Here is a 19,890-nt window from a genome sequence, read left to right on the forward strand (position 1 = left end):
TTCTCATGAAGGCAAGTTAAGTCAAACAATTTCTAACCTACAGAACCAACATTTCCGTTCCTCAGAATCAGATAACATATACAGATTGCACTTCAAACTGAGATACTCACGATTTCACAGCATTTTAAAAATCCAGATATGAAAACTAAGGTAAAGGGAAGGTTATTAATTCTTTTTTGAGCAGTAAATTATCGAGCAGCAAGGATCACTTAGTAATTGGCATACCAAATTTAATATCCCCAAATGCATCTAATCAGAAATTCAACAAATACGCACTGAAATAGCGTTTTCAATTTCCTACTCATTTTCATGAAGTTTCATTTACTGCTTTGAATCACAAAAAATGAGCACTGAATACCTTAAAGGCAGTCTGATTTAAGTTTCTATACAGTGTTCATCACTGTGTTCAAATTGCACTCATTAAAAAAAAAAAAAAAGTCACTTTCCCAAAAGCTTTCCTTCTTGATTTCCAAACCAGCAACAGAAACTGGAATTACTTTTCTAGTATGAACCACCACATCTCAGGAGATGTCATTACCAATCAATTATTTTCTTTTGAATTTAACTCTCATTCATGATAACAGTAAGAACTGTATTCATATACATAAGAAGAAGAATCCATTAGCTTAAATGCAGATTTCTGAATTTCTTGTGGGTTTTGCCACCCCAGAGGAACTCCAAAACCCCCATAGCTTTAATGAAAGTTCTATGAATTTGCTTTTTATTTCTATTTAAATAACCAATAAAAGAGGCGAAGAAAATTTTACGAAGTAATTTTCAATCTTGTTTGCTCAAAATTACTTCTCGCAAAGAATGCAAGCATAGATGGGAAACAGGCATACACCATCCATTTCAACCTAATTCAATTAAAGACAATACCAGATCTGAAAGTACATAAAACTACAGACTGCTGATTTGGATATTCACGTTAATTAAACCTACACTTGAAGTCACTAATCTTTAACATAAAGTATTTATAACAGAAAAATTCAACAGACTCAATCAGACTATGTGTGGGAAGACCTTCAACTCTCTAGTCTTTCAAAGGACACTATTCCTAGTTCTCCTGCTCCTCACTTCAGCATTACCATTCTGCTCGGTAATCCTATTCTCCAATACCCCCTCCTCCAATCTACACAACTCCCATAAAAATAATAAAACTGATTTAAAAAGGAAGATCTAATAAGTTATTTCCACACAATGTCAAATTAATTTTTTCTTAACTCAAGCATAAGAGAATTTCTTAAGTAGAATACTCTATGGTAAGAGCTTCCAGACCTTCAACGACCTTGACAAACACATAGAAAAATGGGAACTATGGTATGAATTAGTTCAAAACATTTATCAGTGAACACTGTGATATCAAATTCGTTTTGAAAATATGAGTTTCCTGAAACTCACACTATTTAGATATAATTCGTACCTCTGTTACTTTGGGCTGAAGTCTTAGAACTTCAGGACTCATGCGCGGGATATCTATATGAATCTAATTAGACAGAAGCAAGAATACTGTAAAAAGAGCCAACAGCACATTTTTTTAAATAACAACAACAACAACAAATTAGCAAGCATACAGTTGTACATTATCAGTTATAATCCCACTGTATCATTATTTAAGGAATAACAGGGATTTAATTCAAAGCTATAAGACCAGATCTTTAAGTCTTGATTAATTTAATATATTAATTGTAAAAAAAAATCATAAATTCCTTTCACATTTTAAGATTGTTATGTCAATGCTGATTGTCTGCAAATTTCACTTATACAGGCAACACTCTTTGCCTCAGTGTAGCTATGGCTGACAACGTACTAATGTACATGTAAAGCCACATGCAACTGTCATTATTGTACACACATTCAATATATCCCAAGGAAGTCTAAGGTAAGGTTGACTGCTTAGTCAATACTTTGTGATGCAAACTATTAATTTTAATACAAAACTTGAAAAATTATCTACTTATCTGGGGAGGCAAGAATCAAACCAAAGTACTTCATATTTTGAGACAGACTTAACTGATTCTGTTTCCAAAATGTAGGAAAACAATAAATAATAAAGCAACTTAAGGAAATAAATAAAAACAAAAGTAAATTTTAAATATAATCTCCTCACATTCTTTAACAGATTTAACATCGGTAAAAGTCAATTCAGTAGATGTTTTACCTGTCTATAGGTATCTTGATGACTCTCATCATTTCTGGAATCATAGTATTGTTCAACAAATGCAAAATACTCTTTTCGTTTTCTCTGTAAAGTGCTTTCTCTTCGGTCCACGTTTGCAGGAAGATAACCCTGAAAAATAAAAAATAAAAAATGAAAAGGATCTTATGTTTTGCTTCACAAAAATGACAGTTAGCATTTGATTATATGCAACAGAAGCTAATGAACAAATGTATCACAGAGCAGTCCTATTTTGGTCTGAATAATGCCCCACGAAATCAGTTTTCTAATCATTGTAACTGAACATAAAAGTTCAGAAATGAAGACCTTACTAAAAAAAAAATTAATAACATATTTCAAGTTTTTCATCTTTCAAAAGCAATTTCTCATCAAGAATTCTAAGACATTTGCCTTCCAAATAAAAAAAGCTCAAAACAAATACCCTTAAAAAAATGTGAAGCTACATGAGTTCACTAATTTCTGCATTCCTGCACTGCAAAAAAAGAAAGTCAATTCGTATCTTACATACGTGGCGGACTTGAAAAATACACTTTGGAGAAGAATCACTGTGAACAGAAATGGTTTTAAAAGAGATCTAGCCACCCAAAGGAAAAAATAAGATTTGTATCCACCTCTCATGTCAAGTTAAGTAATTTCTTGACAGCATTACAAAAATTCTCCTTTCACATTTTCAGGCATCAACATACTAACACTAATCAGAAAAACCAAGGAAGCAATTCTTTTTCAACCATGAGTTTTGTTATTAAAAATAATAAATTTAAATTCTCAGAAAAAGCACAGAACATTCAGAGAAATCAAAGAGAAGCTGTGGTACCCCATCCCTGGAGGTGCTCAAGGCCAGGTTGGACAGGGCCCTGGTCAGCCGGAGCTGGTAGAGGGCAGCCAGCCCATGGCAGCAGGGTTTAAACTTGAACATCTTTAAGGTTCCCTCCAACCCAAACCATTCTGTGACACCAGAACTGCAGCACATGCTTTCATTTATGCAATGTGCCACAGCCAGCACAAGTAACTAATACAATGCTAAGCATTTCACTATCAAAATAACTTTCTTACTCAGTCCTTAATGCTCTGTTTGCCCTAATCCCTTTTTACTTGTCATGTGCTAGAGTTTTTGACTATGCAATAGAACTAAAAACACTAAGGCTAAATATTTTTATTTCATTACTTTCCTACAACAATCCAACATCAAATCCCATTTCTATGTTGTGTCCTGCTCTAAACAGTAAAATGGATAAAAACCCAAACCACCCTAGAATATCAATAGACTTCTGTAAAGATCTCTTCTAAAATAATTAAAAATATGCAACGTATTATAATTTTGTCTCATAAGATAACAAGAAATTAAGTTCAAATGATATTACATTCTAGATAGCTTAACACATACTTGCTTTAGCAAAACCATTTCTTTCAAGATGTACTGACTTGCATCTGATTTTAGCTATTTTTATATTGCATCCGCTTAACTTTTGCCTCAAGATTCAGACTGACATTTAATATCCTGTCCCAGTGCTCTGTACTTAGTTAAGTATTGAATTCTGCCTCACATTTATTCTCAACACTGTGATTTTTTTTTCCTGTAAGATAGCTTAGCTCCATTAAAAAAGAATTCATTTGTGAGATCAAATGCGATTGTTCCAAGGATACCAATATTTTCTCAGCAGTCTTTTTACCATTATTCAGTTTTAAAGACTGAAGTCATCTTTCAATAGGACACATCCTGTTTCCCATTCACTTTACAACTTAAAGTTTTATTTTTAAAAGTTGGTAAGGAAAGCAGCATATCACCAGGACATAAATCGGAAGAGTGTTTATCCATCAAATTCCCTCAGAAGATAGCCATATATTTATAGCTTTGCTATTCAAAAAGAAGTAGATGGCCTGAACAATTCTGCTTCTTGTTTAAGGAAAGAATGCCTGGGTTTCTTTTCCTTACGTTTTAGAAATAAATCATGTAGATTTACAAACTTAACAGTAGACACGATAGCAGAAGTTTCCAACATTATACAGATTTTCATATCTTCCTATTTGAAAGACTTGTTTTAAGCAAATATTTTAACAATATTATTATTTGGAACTTAACCTATCCTTCTCCCTCAGTTTATCAGGTTTTAAAGTCAATTAATGACTAACTCAAAACATCTCAATGAACATTTCACAATAGACATCCTAAGTTTAAAAAAAAAATTAATAAAATTGTCTAATGCTGGACAATTTCAGAAACAGAACTAAAATATATTGTACTCTGCATGCTTAATCTCAGTTACCACTGAATATCTGCCATTAAGAAGCTGCATCTACATTTAGCATCAGTGGAACTAAGCTGCAAATTTAGTGGAACTCATTAGCAAGACAGACTCTTTCAGTCACTGGAAATCAAACTCAATGTGAAGTAAATACTTCACATTCCCTGCTGAATTTATGCTATAAAAAGCAAAGCTATTTAAGTCTACTCTCTGAAAAATTCAATAGTGTTAAACTGTTGTGTATATAACTCAGAATTTTAAAGAGTCCTAAAATGCATGAAGATTTGCTGATAAAGTGTCTTTCACAGTCTCTGGAGAGCAGACAGCACGAGATTTTTGCTTCTCTTTAATACAAACATTTTTGCAAGTTCTCTCAGCCTTGTACAAAGAAACAGCTAACACACAACCACTTACCATGACAAGTTTTAAAGCTGAAAACACTGATACCAGAAATATTCCTACCAGGAATACACAGTATTTTTGCAGCAGAACCTTTTGTAAATATAGCGCAAACAATCAAATAAAAAGATTCACTTCTGTGACACCAAACCCAACGCAGCCCAGGTTCCTGTAAGTTCCCCTATGCTGCCTTCTCTGAAGCACTCCAGTGTGGTGGCTCCATGGTATTTCAACCTGCTCCCAAGCTACTGGGCTTCCAAACTCCCCCTGCCTCCAATGAGGAACTTCAGATAAGGGTCTGAGTGAGCACTCAGCAAGCCAAAAGCAAACAAGCAATCAGCTTTTCAAGCAGCTTGGTTCCCTGCATGGACTCAAGGCCTAGAGCAGGAGCATTCAATGCCACAGTGTAACTCAACACAGCTGTTTGGATTTATTCATCTTAAACTACAGCAGAAAAATGTCCCAACACAAACTCACTGCCCCTCCTCGATACAACACTAATCCTTCCTGCAAAGACTCTACTGCTTACTGTAATGTCAAGCCAGATGAAAGCCTTCTGTGGGACACAGATAGCCTTTGCTTCCTCACTGTGTGGCTATTTTCGAGAAAATAATAGGAATTCACTTGTCTTTCAAGTCTCCAATGTTCGACCAAAACTGGTTGAAAGACTCTACTTATCACGTAAGTCCTGCTTTCACAGTATTTTACAGTATCAGCACACAGAAGTGCTTTCAAGTATTACTGATGGATTACAACTCCAGCAAAATTATTTGTAATTCTTGAAGAAAGTGATTACGGCTAAATGAAAAGCAGAAGTAAAACTTACTGAAAGAAGCTTCCATGCAATGGGACGAACTCGTTTGGGAATTCCAGACCAACTCAATTTCCGTAGCTCTTCTATTAAAAGAAAAGTATTTTATGATAACTAAAACAAATGATTATCGATAAACACAGATATATTCAAATCAGTAAAAAGCTGTTTACATTAATTATGTCTTCTTAGGAAGTTCAATGAAATCAAATTATATGGCAATTCCAAAGAGTTAATAAGACACTGGATAATTACTTCCCGTAGGGATAACTATGATAACAAACACTGTGTGAGGAGGTAGCCTTTGGAAGTACTGCCCAGTTGTTTGTTTTGTTGGCTTTTTTAAATATAGTTGTCATACATTAATATGCAAGACAGACTCAGTTTTTATTGCATAATAACTTATACAGATCCTAATTAAAAATGAGATTTGCAGTTACATAACCGGAATGATACTTTAAGTTTGCATGCTGGAATTTAATTCAATGTTCTCTTTTCATTCTGCACACTGTATCCTCTCTGGAAAGCTCCTCTCATCAGACAGCATACCCAGCTAAAGTAATCTGTGAGATTTCAAGTATTTTTTGTGAAATCTGTTCATTGTGGGGGGAAAAAGTTATAGAAAAAACATTAAAAGTGTAAAGACAAAAGATGCATGAAAGTCTCACTATGAAACAGTATGTTTGAGGTATCTACTTGAGATAGTAGCTCTCTCTCTTCCTACATGGAACAGAAAATTAGGATAAAACCAACTTCAAATTATTAACGTGACTAAGGACACAGAGCCACCAAGTTCTGCATTTCTTTTAATCTACTCATTCCAATTAGTTCTGCATTTTTAAATTCACTATGTATATTCCAGAAAATGTTTTCCAAATTCCATATTTCAAGTAAGTCATTAAAAATATCCTATATACCTACTGTCAAACAAAAAACCAAACAAAAAATAAATAAAACAAAGTAATAAGAACTTGTCCAGTGAGTGAACTCTGTAGTTTTGTTTTTAAATGAATGAATTTGCATTTTTTCATTTGAAGAAAAAAACTCAAGAGCAAGGAGGTACTTTGTTAAAGTATGGGTTGGATACTTGTGCATCAACAATGTCCCATATCAAAGTGCTCCACAACTTAATTACACATTATGCAAATATACTTGCTTGTTTTCTTATACCAAACAGTAACAATAAACTTTTTTTTTTCCTCATCACAGATGTTTTAAGAATGTGCATTGGAAGGAAAAAAAACAATTACAAGTCCAGATGTTCCTTGCCTTTCTGTAATCTGAAGGCTGTAACACGAACTACAATGTGAGACATAAAATTCTACTCAGTTTCACAAGGATAAAATGATGTTAAAACTCAGTAGATCAACAACACTTAAGTACACCAGAGCTATAAAAGATAAAAGATTCAGCTTAATGAAGCCAATCATGATGCCACGCCACCTCTCTCCACGTTGTCTATTTCCTATCAGTAATACTGAAATACCGCATTACTGGCAGGGCTTCTAAAACTGAAGTCTAGACAACATCTTGAAGGTCATTTTGTTTGGTTGGCTTTGTTCTCCTCCCACTAAGCTTCACTATTTTTATTTAACTTGAACACACCTGTCCTGTTATAGTAACATCTCACCAGAAAATTTTATCTTGAGAGTTTGTACTTTTTTTAAGGATTCTTTTTAGAATTAAATTTATCATTAGAAGATAAGGTAACTTTGCATCATAGACAGTTTTGCTGCCACATCTCTCTTTGTTTACCCAATAATTTCTTTGAAAAAAAAATCAAATTGAATGTGATTGTAAACATGATTATTCTTTGAATGTATTAACTTTTTAAAAGATTTGTCTCAACCTAGAAAAGAATTTCATCTTAGAAAGCAAGCGCACGCCATTCATAATGTTACAGTAGTTTCCATACACTACAACATAAAATGAATTCATTTTCAACCATCAGCTTGAGAATTATTGAGTAAAACTACTGTTTCTATTACTTCTCCATCTGAACTACAAATAAATAAATAAATAACAAGGAAGAAAAACAAACAAGAATTGAGGGGGTTTTGTCCACTTGGCAACTTACAGAAGAAATGTATTATTCTTCCATGGCTTAACGAAATACATACAAAGGGTATACATTATATCAAAATCAGGAAAAGCAGTTGGAGTTGAAGCAAAATATAAGCAGAATCATTATATGCCTTTAAAAGCCCACAGTACTTCTGAATAGTGAATGGGTAGAAAAAAAAGAAAAAAGATCATGCTTCTACACAAAACTCCAAGGCATCCTAGCAAATTCCTCCCTTTTTCTTCATTTATAGGATTTTACTGGCACTGGAAAACTGCGGTATGCGCAAAAAAGCAGTAACACCAAACAAAATATGATACTACTAGAGTGTAGTGTGAGACTTACTAAAGTAACAATGAAAGCAGAACTTGAACAGGCTATAAACACTCATTAAGATGGTGAAGTGTAAATTGAACACAATACATCACAGGTTAGCACAGCAACTATAATGGAAGCACACAGTCACTGAAAACACAAAGGATTCAAAGGGAAATATATATAATAAACAAATTTCTCTGATAAGAAGTGATAAAGAAGCAATTCATGAACCCTACCAATGCTAAATTTCCTGTAATAGTACTCAGGATCATCCATTCAACATAAATTTTAGGTCTGGGCACAGAGATTTGTTAACCACAGGGCAGAGATGGGCTGATGCACTGAGGACAGAAATGAGAAAGCAGTTCCAAAGGAAAAGACTACTGGATGTCACAAACAATAGGAAAACAGCCAGAGATGGATTCTGAAGAAAATCCAAGAATGTACAAGATAGGGAAGAAAAACAAACAAACAAAAAAAAAGCACACCAACAGCTCTGTCATGACACACAGCAAGACTGCGATACAGAGCACAGCTGGACAGGAACAAGCTTCATTAAGTATAGCTGCAAAGAAAAGCAGATGGTTTTTTAAAACATCAGGAGAAGATGAAAAACTAACAGCCATTTTAAAACAGAACAGAAGTCTGAGTACCTCACCCTTTGGAGCAAGATTTTTTTTTTCTCCAGCATCATTTATTGAAATTTGCATCGAGGAACTCATTTTTTAGGAAGGGGCAGACAGTGGGAAGAGTAGCTGGGAAGCAGAAATAATTCAACAAAGAAATTATTACATTATCGTGGTATTAAGTGATCATCTTCAGAAGATTATCAACTTCGCCATATACAGAAATCTATCCAAGAAGCCCAAGTTAAAACAAAGCATTTGCATTACAAAGGTCTGAAACAATAAGCTTTGTAACAAGTGTCCGAGATGAAGATCAAGGTTAAAAGGCGAAGTGTAAATTTCTATTCTACAAACCCAAAAACTCAGACCCTTCATCTGAGCACACCGTCCAAATGTTCCTTGAACACTGGCAGCTTGGGGCCGTGCCCGCTGCCCTGGGCAGCCTGCTCTGTGCCCTCTACCCTCTGGTGCAGCCCCTTTCCCTGACCCCTTTCCCTATTCCCCCTCCCCTGACACAGCTCCATGCCGCTCCCTCGGGCCCTGTCGCTGTCACACAGAGCAGAGCTCAGCGCTGCCCCTCCGCTCCCTGGGAGAGCTGCAGCCGCCATCAGGACTCAGCTCAGCTCCTCTGCTCTGGGCTCAGCAAGCACAGGGACCTCAGCTGCTCCTCACACAACCTGCCCTCTAGATCCTTCATGTCCATCGTCCATCTTAGGTTACTCTCTACGTTGTGGCACCCACACTGCACCCAGTGCAGGTGAGGCCACACTGCGGAGCAGAGCAGGACGAGCCCTCCCCTTGCCCGCTGGCAGTGCTGGACCTGGTGCACCCCAGACTGCAGTTGTCCCTTTGGGCTGCCAGGGCACACTGCTGACTCTTTGTCTGTCATCAACTAGAACCCCCAAACCTCTTACTGCAGGGCTGCTCTTCCCTCTCAACCCCCAGCTTGCCTGTATATCTGGGCTTGCCGTGTTTCAGGCACAGTATTTGGCACTTGCACTTGTTAAACCTCATGCCGTTGGCAGTTGCCCAGCCCTCCAATTTGTCAAGACCTCCTTGCAAGGCCTCTATCCTCAGGGGAGTCAAAAGTGTCACAGCAAGCCTGGATCAGGCACTTAACACAGTGATTCCAGGATTCTCAATGCACCCATCTCAGTGTTTGCTTACCAGACAAAAAACACTGCACTACGTCCTCCTCACAGCCATAAGCAAGCTGGACTCACATGGCATCATCTTAACATGTTTGATTTCACTGTCAGCGATCAAGCGCAAGATGGCCTATAGGCACTCCCTGAGAACACCCAGACATATGATTGCTTACTTCATCCCTTCTTCTATTACTTCATATCACCATTGTTCTACTTCAACTTTCTCTAACCCAGTCCTCTCTTAAATTAACATACCACACCAATTACTTCATTACCTAGCAGTCCCAGTTTTACTACACCATTCCTAACTGTGATATTTCTGCAATGGTCACCCAGGCATAGGAAAGGACAGTGTTTCAGAACCAGCAAAGTATTTCACTGTTCCCCTCCAAGTAATGGCACTGTTTGGACATTTCTCACGTAATTCTCCCTAAATAATTCATGAAGGACCATCCCCATGCGGTGCTGCTTACAAGTTCTGTCATTCTCTCACACAGTGGTTGTTCTGTTCAGCAATTTCTCACATCACATCCAGCAGTTCTCCATGTCCTAGTGAATTAGCTCAGCCTCAGACCAGGGCACAGTCAGCACCTTGGGGCTGCAGACAAGCATTCAACACATCCTCAACAAGTTTCTATTCCGCCCAGGCTTTTGTATAAGTAAACCCCTGAGCTACTAAGCACTAAATCATAATTAACAGTGTTGCCAGTCATTTTCTTCTGAAAGCCAAAAGGGCAGAAATCAATCAGAGCAAGCTGAGCCACGGTAGACAAATATAAACAATATGAGTAAAACAAGAAAATCTGCCTTAACTAAATACAACATCTAAAAATCACATGCTGCATTTCTTCTCCACCTTTGGAACATAATCATGAGCTCCAGTGTTGGCTTAATAATAAGGGCCTTTGGTCTTCAAAAGCAGCTAGTCCCCAATAGTGCATCATACCATTCCTGCAGTCCTTGAGCAGTATTCATGAATACATTTGTTTCACATGTTGTAATTAATCTGTGTTACAGGTAGGCTGACCAAAAGGACCTGCAGATCCTGCACATTAATTTAAGGCTTTTTCACAAAATCATTTTACTACAGCTTCAAGTTTTAACTACTGATATAATACACTGTTTACAAATATGTAATAAGCATAGAACATACAGTAAATACAAAGAAGGCTGCAACTGAGAAACTCTTTCTATTGTTTTTATGCAATTTCTCACTCTCACTCTATTGCATAAAACTCTCTAATCCTTCACATTACTACTTTTTCTCCTCCCTCAACTCCATTCCAATAGAATGGAAGTGATTCCTCCTCCCTATACTCTGCCCTGGTGAGGCCTCACCTGTAGTACTGTACCCAGTTCTGGGCCCCCCAGTACAAAAAAGACAGGGATCTTCTGGGAAGAGTCCAGAGGAGGGCTACAAAGATGATAAAAAGGCGAGAGACACCTCTCTCATGAGGAAAGGCTGAGAGACCTGGGTCTGTTCAGCCTTGAAAAAGACTCAGAGGGGATCTGATCCATGTCTATAAATATCTAAGGAGCAGGGGGCAAAGCGACGAGGCTGGACTGCTCTCTGCAGTGTGTGAAGATAGGAGGAGGGGAAATGGCCACAAACTGAAGCATAAGAAGTTCTGCACAAATGTGCATGGGAACTCCTTCCCAGTGCAGTGACGGAGCAGTGGCACAGCTGCACAGAGAGGTGGTGGAGTCTCCTTCTCTGGAGACATTCCAGACCCGCCTGGACGCCTACCTGTGCAACCTGGGCTAGGGAGCTGCTTGGGCAGGGGGTTGGACTGATGGTCTCTGGAGGTCCCTTCCAACCCCTACAATTCTGGGATTCTGTAAAATCGAATGCACAAACACAGGTACCAATCTCTAAAAACAATCCAAGCACAGAATGAAAAATAAATAAAATTTAAAAAAAACCCACAAACAAAAGCAAGAAGAAAAAAAAAATCTACTAAGTCTACTGTCAGAATCAGATAATGCGGAGCATATGAAATCAGTGACAAATCATCCAGGACAAAGATAGCACATACTGTTAGCTAACTCACTTAAGATCAAAGACTGGAAACATGCAAACAAATTGAAATATTTCTTATTCAAGTAAGACTATAAATAGAAATTCATTCAGCTGATTGATACAGCTGAGCTTCCCTTGTACACTCAGGACCAAGCAAGGATAGTTTGAAGAGTTTAAATTACAGCACAATTTCAAATGAAAGCTCCGCTTCTAAAATAAAAATAAAGAAATGCACGTAGTCCTCATTGAAATAACATTCCTTAAAAAGAAAGGAGAAACAGCTATTTTTCAACAAGTTTTAAGAGAAATCAGTTTTGTTCCTGACACTATTATGCAATGAACATAGATTTCCTTCAAGTAAGGAGAGCTTTAATCATCTTAATTCCAAACAATAACATCTGTACATTATGACACTGATTTTCAAAGGTCTTGCTGTTTCTCTAAGTGGGAGAAAACATACAGGAAGGGCTGCGTGCTTCCAGTTTACAGCACAACACTAATTTGAAACAGATCCTTGAAATAATTGCCCACAGTGTAGGACTTGGGACTAAAATGCTCCTCCCATCCTTCCAGTATTCTCCTCTCTGGGTGCTCTTTTTACACCTGGATTGTCTGATGAGCCTGCAAAATGCTTAAGAACGTTGCTATCAACTGCTAGCTTTTAAATATTTTGCAAGGTGTTTCTATCAAGCTTTTTTAGCAGTGTTTACATGCACTAACAGGACTGACTTTGTTCTCCTCCCCATATTTGACACAGAAAATCATTTTTTTGGAGGCTCTCTTATTGTATTTAATAATAATTTTATTAAAATTAATAATCTTCACTTTCTTGTCATGTCATACAAGATCCTTCTGAATTTTCCTCAAGGCTTTTGTTTCTGCTTTTGCTTTCATAAGTGGAACGGTAATGTCTTTCAGTACAGAACCTGTTAGACAGATGATTGCACAACAGAGATTTAAGTTAGTTTCATTGTACACCATTAGCCCTTGGTATGTAATAACTCCATTTTTGTACGAACAATGGCTGCTGTTCGATTTCACAGTCTTCTGAAATTCCAAAATCTCAGATTATTCCAACACTGTATAAAATTCCAGTTGTAATTTTTCATTACAGTGAGCTCAACGAGCATTTTCCAACTGACAAATAGCACACATTACAACTGAAAGAGGTTATGCATGAATTCTTATCAGGTGTAGCAGCAAGCTTTCATGCTTATTACACAAAAAGCATACAGTCTGACTCCTGTGCATTGCAATTGTTAAAGCATCAATTCACATTATGCTTTCCCTTGAAGGTTCAATACCATCCAAACAGGAGGAAAAAAAAAAGAAAGAAAGAAAGAAGAAAAGGAAAGTCCTGTCCTTCCCAACAAAAGCAAGAGGGGAAAGAAACAAAAAGATGCTCTAAGGCCATTCATTCTTAACACAATTATTGCAGCATACAATAAACATGCCCCTAGTAACAAGACAAGTAAGAACAAACCAAAGCATTTATACAAAACACCATTTTGGATGTACATAAAAAAATTGGCAGTGAAGCTGACAGGTTGTAATAATGCTGTTAAAATACATGAATCGTATGCATGTTTTATTTCAAATGCATGCATAAGATGTGCTGTATCCTTAAAAATTTCCCAGCAGATCATTCTGTAATTTCAAATGATAACATGTAATTGAAGTACCTGCATTCATACTCAAGATCTATGATTCTCTGTTAAAAAACAAGCTAGGAAGAAGTATGAAATCATTATGCTCATTATGTTTTTATCTCAAAACTACAATACTAAGTTCCAGTCTGCAAGCTGACTTCATATGTCAATATTTTCACTCCTTCACACAGACAGTCTGACTTCACCAAGAAATTAAACTCCCCATAACATAGAGAAACAGTTCTGCTCAGAAACAAGTGTCAAGTCTTGGTTTTCTCAGCTCATTTGTAAAATGCTTTTTAAAAATTAAGATTTGCAGTATGTAGCATGTTCCAAAACTATAACTGGAACGTAATTACGTTTAGACCAATACCAGGAAGTGCTTCAATAGTATTTTAAAAGATTAAAAAGGAACTATAGGGATAAAGGGGTAAACAACTCCCAAAAGAAATTATATACCGTAAATTGAAAGAAATTAATAAATGCTAGCTTGATGTTAACACAGAAGCTTTCCCTGATCAAACAAATTCCAAAAAGCAACTGTATAACTTCAGCTTTTCTTTCATCACCATTATTTGTTGTCTTGAATGCAGCAGAATGGAAGTGCAGATGTGAAGGTATAGCTCTCGAACTTGGTGATTCGTATCATGTAAAACGCCTGTATGACTGTGCACGTATACCTCACAATTAGCAACCCTTCAAATCAAGGTATTAGAAGAAATCCATTCTTAACCAACACCAAGAGAGTAAGCACCAACGAAATGTACTTATATTAGAAACTTGTTCTCTATTTAATATCTAATTAAGCATTAAATTATTTGTCACTGGTTGAAATGTTAGATTATTTCTATTCAAAGCATACTTTCAATTTATTGTCATTATACTAACTTCTTTCCCATACAGACTTGCCAGGGAATTAGTTGTCATAGTCATGAGCTGAAAACATGCTCCCCAGCACAGGACTTCTTCAAGGAGCTTTAACACCAGCTACAATTAAAATAGCACTGCGAAACATCCTTGCTTGAACAGAACTAACATTTCCTCGAAATTCCAGAATATGGAAGTAATTTATTTTAAACTATCTTCAAAACAAACAGTTGCAAAAAAAATTCGCATCACGGATGTGACCAAGTGCTAAAATACAGAAATAAGTTTAACCTACTGATTCAGAGCTGAAATTAGATAGAGCAGTAGCTGTAAAACTCTTCATAGAAACCCGGTCTCAGATTGCAAGAACACTTTGTAAAGCAACACTGTGAAGCCCCATTAGTGCTCTGTCTTCGAGCTGACCCATCATTTTAAGTAATCCTGTGACCAATGAACGTATTTATAAATCCCCACAGATTTTACATTGAAAAAATCTCTCCATTTGCTACCACTAGACAATTGTCACTTCTGCATTTAATTTGCCGAAACACTGTTGGGTTTGGATGTCTTATTACGAAGGGATAATAACACCATACATAGATGCCTCAAATTGGCATAATTCATTTCCTTTCAGAAAAGAATGTTTTTCTCTGGAAGTACAATACATTCAAGCACTCTGAAGAAGAAAATGTTTAATTATTCTAAAGGAAACCTTATGACAATATGCTTTTAGTGCAACTTATGTAAAGATTCTTCACGTTCCATAAATATTTCACAGGGCACTATACAAAAAAATAAAAAATATCCACACCTTTTACAAGCTTTATAACCCCAAGAGCTATTACTACAGCTACTGTTCATCACAACTAACAAACACACAGGGAAACAACAAAGTCTACAAGTATTTCTCTTGGAACTACATGTTCATCATTCTATCAGTTATAAATCAATAAAATAAATCATGAGATATTAAAGGAGTTCAAAATTTCTTGATATGCATTATTCATTTTTGATACAGCTGTTATTCCACTGAGGTTTCTGTAATCAGCTGCATGTGGTGATGGCCTGCGTGAGCAATTCCACAGTAGATACAATAAACTAGATTTACATGTTTTACGTTCCTATAATGCAAATTCCTTGGATAATTTAACTATACAAAGCTGGAAAATTCTTTCAAGATCACAGATTCATGGAACTGCAGCTCCCCCAACCGCATGTTATAATGCAGGCACAACATATAGAAAAAAAGCTTTAATAAAGGGCTTGTTATTACTATGGCAACCACAGCAACTGGTTTCCAAAATGAATAATAGGTCTGTTAGGAGCTTCATTAATTTTTTTTCAGGCAAACACTGCCCTTAATCTTCTCAATGGAACAAAGAGTTATTCTGAATGCATGCAGAAATCAGAAAATAAAGTCCAAGCAAGCGTTCTAAATACACGCTAAGACCCTTCTTAGGACCTTTGGTAGAAGTAAGCAGGAAAGTAGAATTTGCCAGGTATTTTTTTGTAGAGAACTGGAGAAGCAGAAGATGAGGTTCGTGTTAGAACATGAGAGAAAGAAAATGAACAAAAAGTGAGGAAAGCAAAGGCAAATGGGAGAACACCAAACCCACTAAGAAATAAACTCAATAGGTGAAGCTACAGTGTAAATACTAAGCCACAGAATTCATACGCTTATCCACAAGAGAGTTTCTGCCACTTAATAAACAGATAAATAAATAGATAAATAAAGGTACACATCTCCAGAGTAAATGTTTATACACCCTTTCTCTCAAACATTTTCCCCCAGTATCTTTGGCTAAAGAAGAAAGCTGCTGATTGACTCTACAGAACAAAGAGGATCTTACCAAGGCAAAGAACAGCAGCCCATGGCGTATGTCTAACGGGCTAGAGCTACACTCTTGAATGAGGTGAAAGAATTGATATGGTCACCCGTAAAAGTTTACGTTTCACGTACTGAACTCCAGACAACTTTCAGCTGCCTGGCGTTTTAGTATTTCCAACTTGTGAGAAAAGCTAATGTGTGATTATCAGCACAAAGTGAGAAGGCTACTGGGATAGCAATGCATCCCTCCTAAACGTTTCACGGATTAGTGGAGATCGAAAATGAGGCTGAATTTCAGTTTGTGATCAAACACTGAGGGAACTGAAGAAATTAAACTTTGCTCATAGTTTACATGAAGCAAAAAAACATACATGTACAATAAGAAATCCTTTTACTGTCATCTGAAATGCCAGCGCTAATCAAGCACCAGCATCCAGCTGTCAAAGAACCTTGCCTATGCCCTCCTTGAAAATAAGACTTGCAGTAGAATCACCGAAGTAAAGAATCAAAATTACATCCGTGAGAGCTACAAGCTGTTTAAACATTCAGGAAAATGCTTAAAAGCTTTTCCCTTATTTCCCATCTCCATTACAACAAATGCCTCTAAGACTTTTTATCACCAATCAACACAAGTTTTCCTCAACTGACTGTGAACATTCATTGAATCACAAGAGTAGTTTTCCATTAGCATAAACAGAAATATCTAACATATGATATCATTACTGGTAAGGTTGCCTTACTGATGACAGTCCTAGTGATTTCCTCCCTGCTACACCATTGTTCAGACGGTAAGGGAAGCAGGCAAGACTGCTCCCTCAGAGCATCTCTACCAACAGAAATACTGAACTTCTTCCCTTTAACATGATAACACGGTTTCACACAGCTTCTGCACAGCTACACCTTTTGTGACACAACCAGGTAAGAAAGGGAGATAGCGCAACTAAGAATAATGAACAAAAAAGTCTCTCTAAATGGCACTGTTTATCACACGCCCGGGCATAACCAGTGAAGGTTATATGATCTGCTAAAACCTTACCTGACAGGCAAGATACTCTTAACTAAATAGCTTTTGCAATTTGGAGTAGAATATTATGTTTTAATGATTTTTCTCACAGTCAAGTATAGGTTACTTCCAAAGTGTTGTGTGTACAACAGGAAGCTGGATGATAATTTTTGGATTGTATTTTCATGACAACAATCTCATAGCTGAAGTTGAAGATTATGTGTTCACTCTAACACTCTATATTCAAATCTATTTGGAAGGAGAGTTAGTATAGAACTCATACTCATCTTTTCATCAGGATTAAAATGTAGCAGTTCAAAACATTATGTTAATCAGGCATTTATTGTTGAATGGTGTTCAGATCAATGGTTTTGGTCTAGAATGTTCTCCATGGACTTCAGCACGATAGAGGCATTTTTACGCTTCATGCTGTGCTGCTGCAATTAACAAAACTCAGATAAGAGCTCGTCAATTTGCAGTTACTTCCTGAATGAAGTCCAGAATCTAGGTACTAGTGCCCTTCAATAAAGTCAGTGATATATCATATTCATGCTAAGTCATAGCAAATGTGAAAGCTGGCAAAGGAGGGCACTGAGAAGCAAAGATTTAGGATATGGGTATCCTAACAAAAAGGAGAAGATTCCTGTTTGTTAATGGGATCAGCAATTGTTCAATCTTAGTGTCTGATTGGTTTTATTTCACTGTTTTGTTGTTGTTTTTTTATCCAATAGAAACTTTATTCAACAGTAGGTGGTGTATTGAACAGGATACTTTGCTCAACTTAAAAAAAAAAACAACTTGCTTAAAAAAAAAACCCACAACTATGCAAGTATACATTTTTATGCCAAAAGGTGTAGATTCCAACAACAGTTTTGGTTCATTCACTTCCAGGAATTACTTCTTGGTTGACCAATTTCTATCAGGTTAAATGTAATCAAAGCATTGATGTTTAATACAACTCAAAAAGAACACCAGAACCATATATCATGATGCAATTCAGTAGCAATCCCCCTTGAGACCAAACAAAGCTTATAATTCAAATTGCTTTGATCTACATGAAGCCAGACAACTGATACCTGATGCTGTATGTTCAAGTAATGCTAAATATGAAAACTAATACTGTAGAGCTTCCACCAATTGCAGTCGGACTGGATATGGAAAAATGTATTTTTGCTTTTATATTACCATGTATTCTGATCTCTTGTCGCACAAAACAAACTTACACAAACCTGCAAAGCTTTCCATAAAATAGATATTTAAATGCCAGTGTAACAAAAATTTTACAACCAAATGTAAGAAAAATGAGGCCAGTGCAGATAATTATTGATGTTTTCGGTCATATGGATAAAACTTATGACCAGCTCAGTTTTGGAGATTACAAGGCAGATGTGTATCGCTTCTCTAACTTCCCCCAACTATCCTGAAGCAAAAATAATGACATTCTTCACTCTTTCCTAACCACTACAAAAGAGATGATTCTGCCACTACATCTAGCACTGGTGCAGCCTCACTTAGAGTACTGTGAATAGCAGGTTAAGGCTGGTGATTGTTCCCCTCCACCTGTCCTGTGAGGCCCCACATGGAGTCCAGAACTTTTGCCCTCAGCACAAGGATGTGGAGTCAGAGTGTGTTCACAGCAGGGTCACAAAGCTCATCGAAGGGCTGGAGCACCCTTCATACAAAGAAGGTTGAGGAAGCTCTGGTTGATCAGTCTGAAGAACAGAAGGCCCTGGGGAGACCTCACTGTGCCCTACCAATAGTCAAAGGGAGTGAATAAACAGAAGGGAGATCAAGTTCCTGTAACCATAAAACCATTTCAGTTGGAAGGGACCTTTAAAGGTCATGTAGTCCAACTCCAGTGAACAAATACATCCCTTTCATATTTGTATATAAATAATGTGTTTATATATTTTATAATTATATATATTCAAGTATTTATATAATTTTATATCAACTGCACAGAACTCAGGTTTATGTATGTATATAAATATACTTAGAAATATGTCATTTACATATTTAAATACAAACATAAACCTTAGATCTGAAATCAGACATACTACAGAGAGGGAAAACAGAAGTAAAAAAATATTATAAAAACCACCACCTTCACTGTTCAAATATTGTTTGAACGCACTTTAATCCACTCTGAAGTAGTATCAAAAACACTTAAATACAGCAATATACTGAGTCATCTCTACCTGCAAATAGAACCTAAGACTGGGGAGACTTTAATAAAATGAAGAAGGAAAATAACCAAAAAGAAGGATGCTGAAATACTGTTTCATTTTAATGGCTTTTATATAATGTTTAGCTCTTAAAACTGAAATGATAAATCAAGAAATATTGAATTTATCTGCATACTATATTCAGTCATAAATTCTTGATTTATTTAAATGCAGTCCAAACAGCAGTCAGGTAAATTCTGAGAATACATAATGGTGGAAAATATGAAACTATTAACAAAAATATCATGAATGAAAAATAGCCAGAAGGTTCTTTTTCATTTAAATCACTGTGGACAAAAAACAGCTGATTTTTCCGTCAACCTTTTCAACACAAAAAACTTAAAAATAATGCAGACAGAAATTGAAAGTAATTAAGATCAGTATTAATTTAGAGTAGTTAAGTGTAAAAAGGGGTGTACGAACAGAGATTTCCAACACATGAGAAGAGACAGCAAAAGAAAACGATGCCAACATTTTTTTCAGGAGTAAAAAAAAAAAACACGAAAGGAAAA

At 36.4% G+C, this 19,890-nt stretch overlaps 1 protein-coding gene across 1 annotated transcript in view; it reads right to left on the bottom strand.

The window, feature by feature from the left end:
• The window catches only part of TBC1D22A (TBC1 domain family member 22A), a 150,218-nt gene that overhangs the window by 119,802 nt on the left and 10,526 nt on the right, over window positions 1-19,890 (bottom strand). The window contains exons 5-7 of the mRNA XM_065743568.1: window positions 5,648-5,718; window positions 2,162-2,290; window positions 1,424-1,486 (exon numbers count right to left, since the gene is read on the bottom strand). Of these exons, the coding sequence (XP_065599640.1) occupies window positions 1,424-1,486; window positions 2,162-2,290; window positions 5,648-5,718 (263 nt within the window). The remainder of the gene's footprint in view (window positions 1-1,423; window positions 1,487-2,161; window positions 2,291-5,647; window positions 5,719-19,890) is intronic.

The sequence above is a fragment of the Cyrtonyx montezumae genome, unplaced genomic scaffold (genome assembly GCF_038088225.1).
Source record: "Cyrtonyx montezumae isolate F1298 unplaced genomic scaffold, pur_monq_1.0 scaffold_3, whole genome shotgun sequence".
Lineage (NCBI taxonomy): Eukaryota > Metazoa > Chordata > Aves > Galliformes > Odontophoridae > Cyrtonyx > Cyrtonyx montezumae.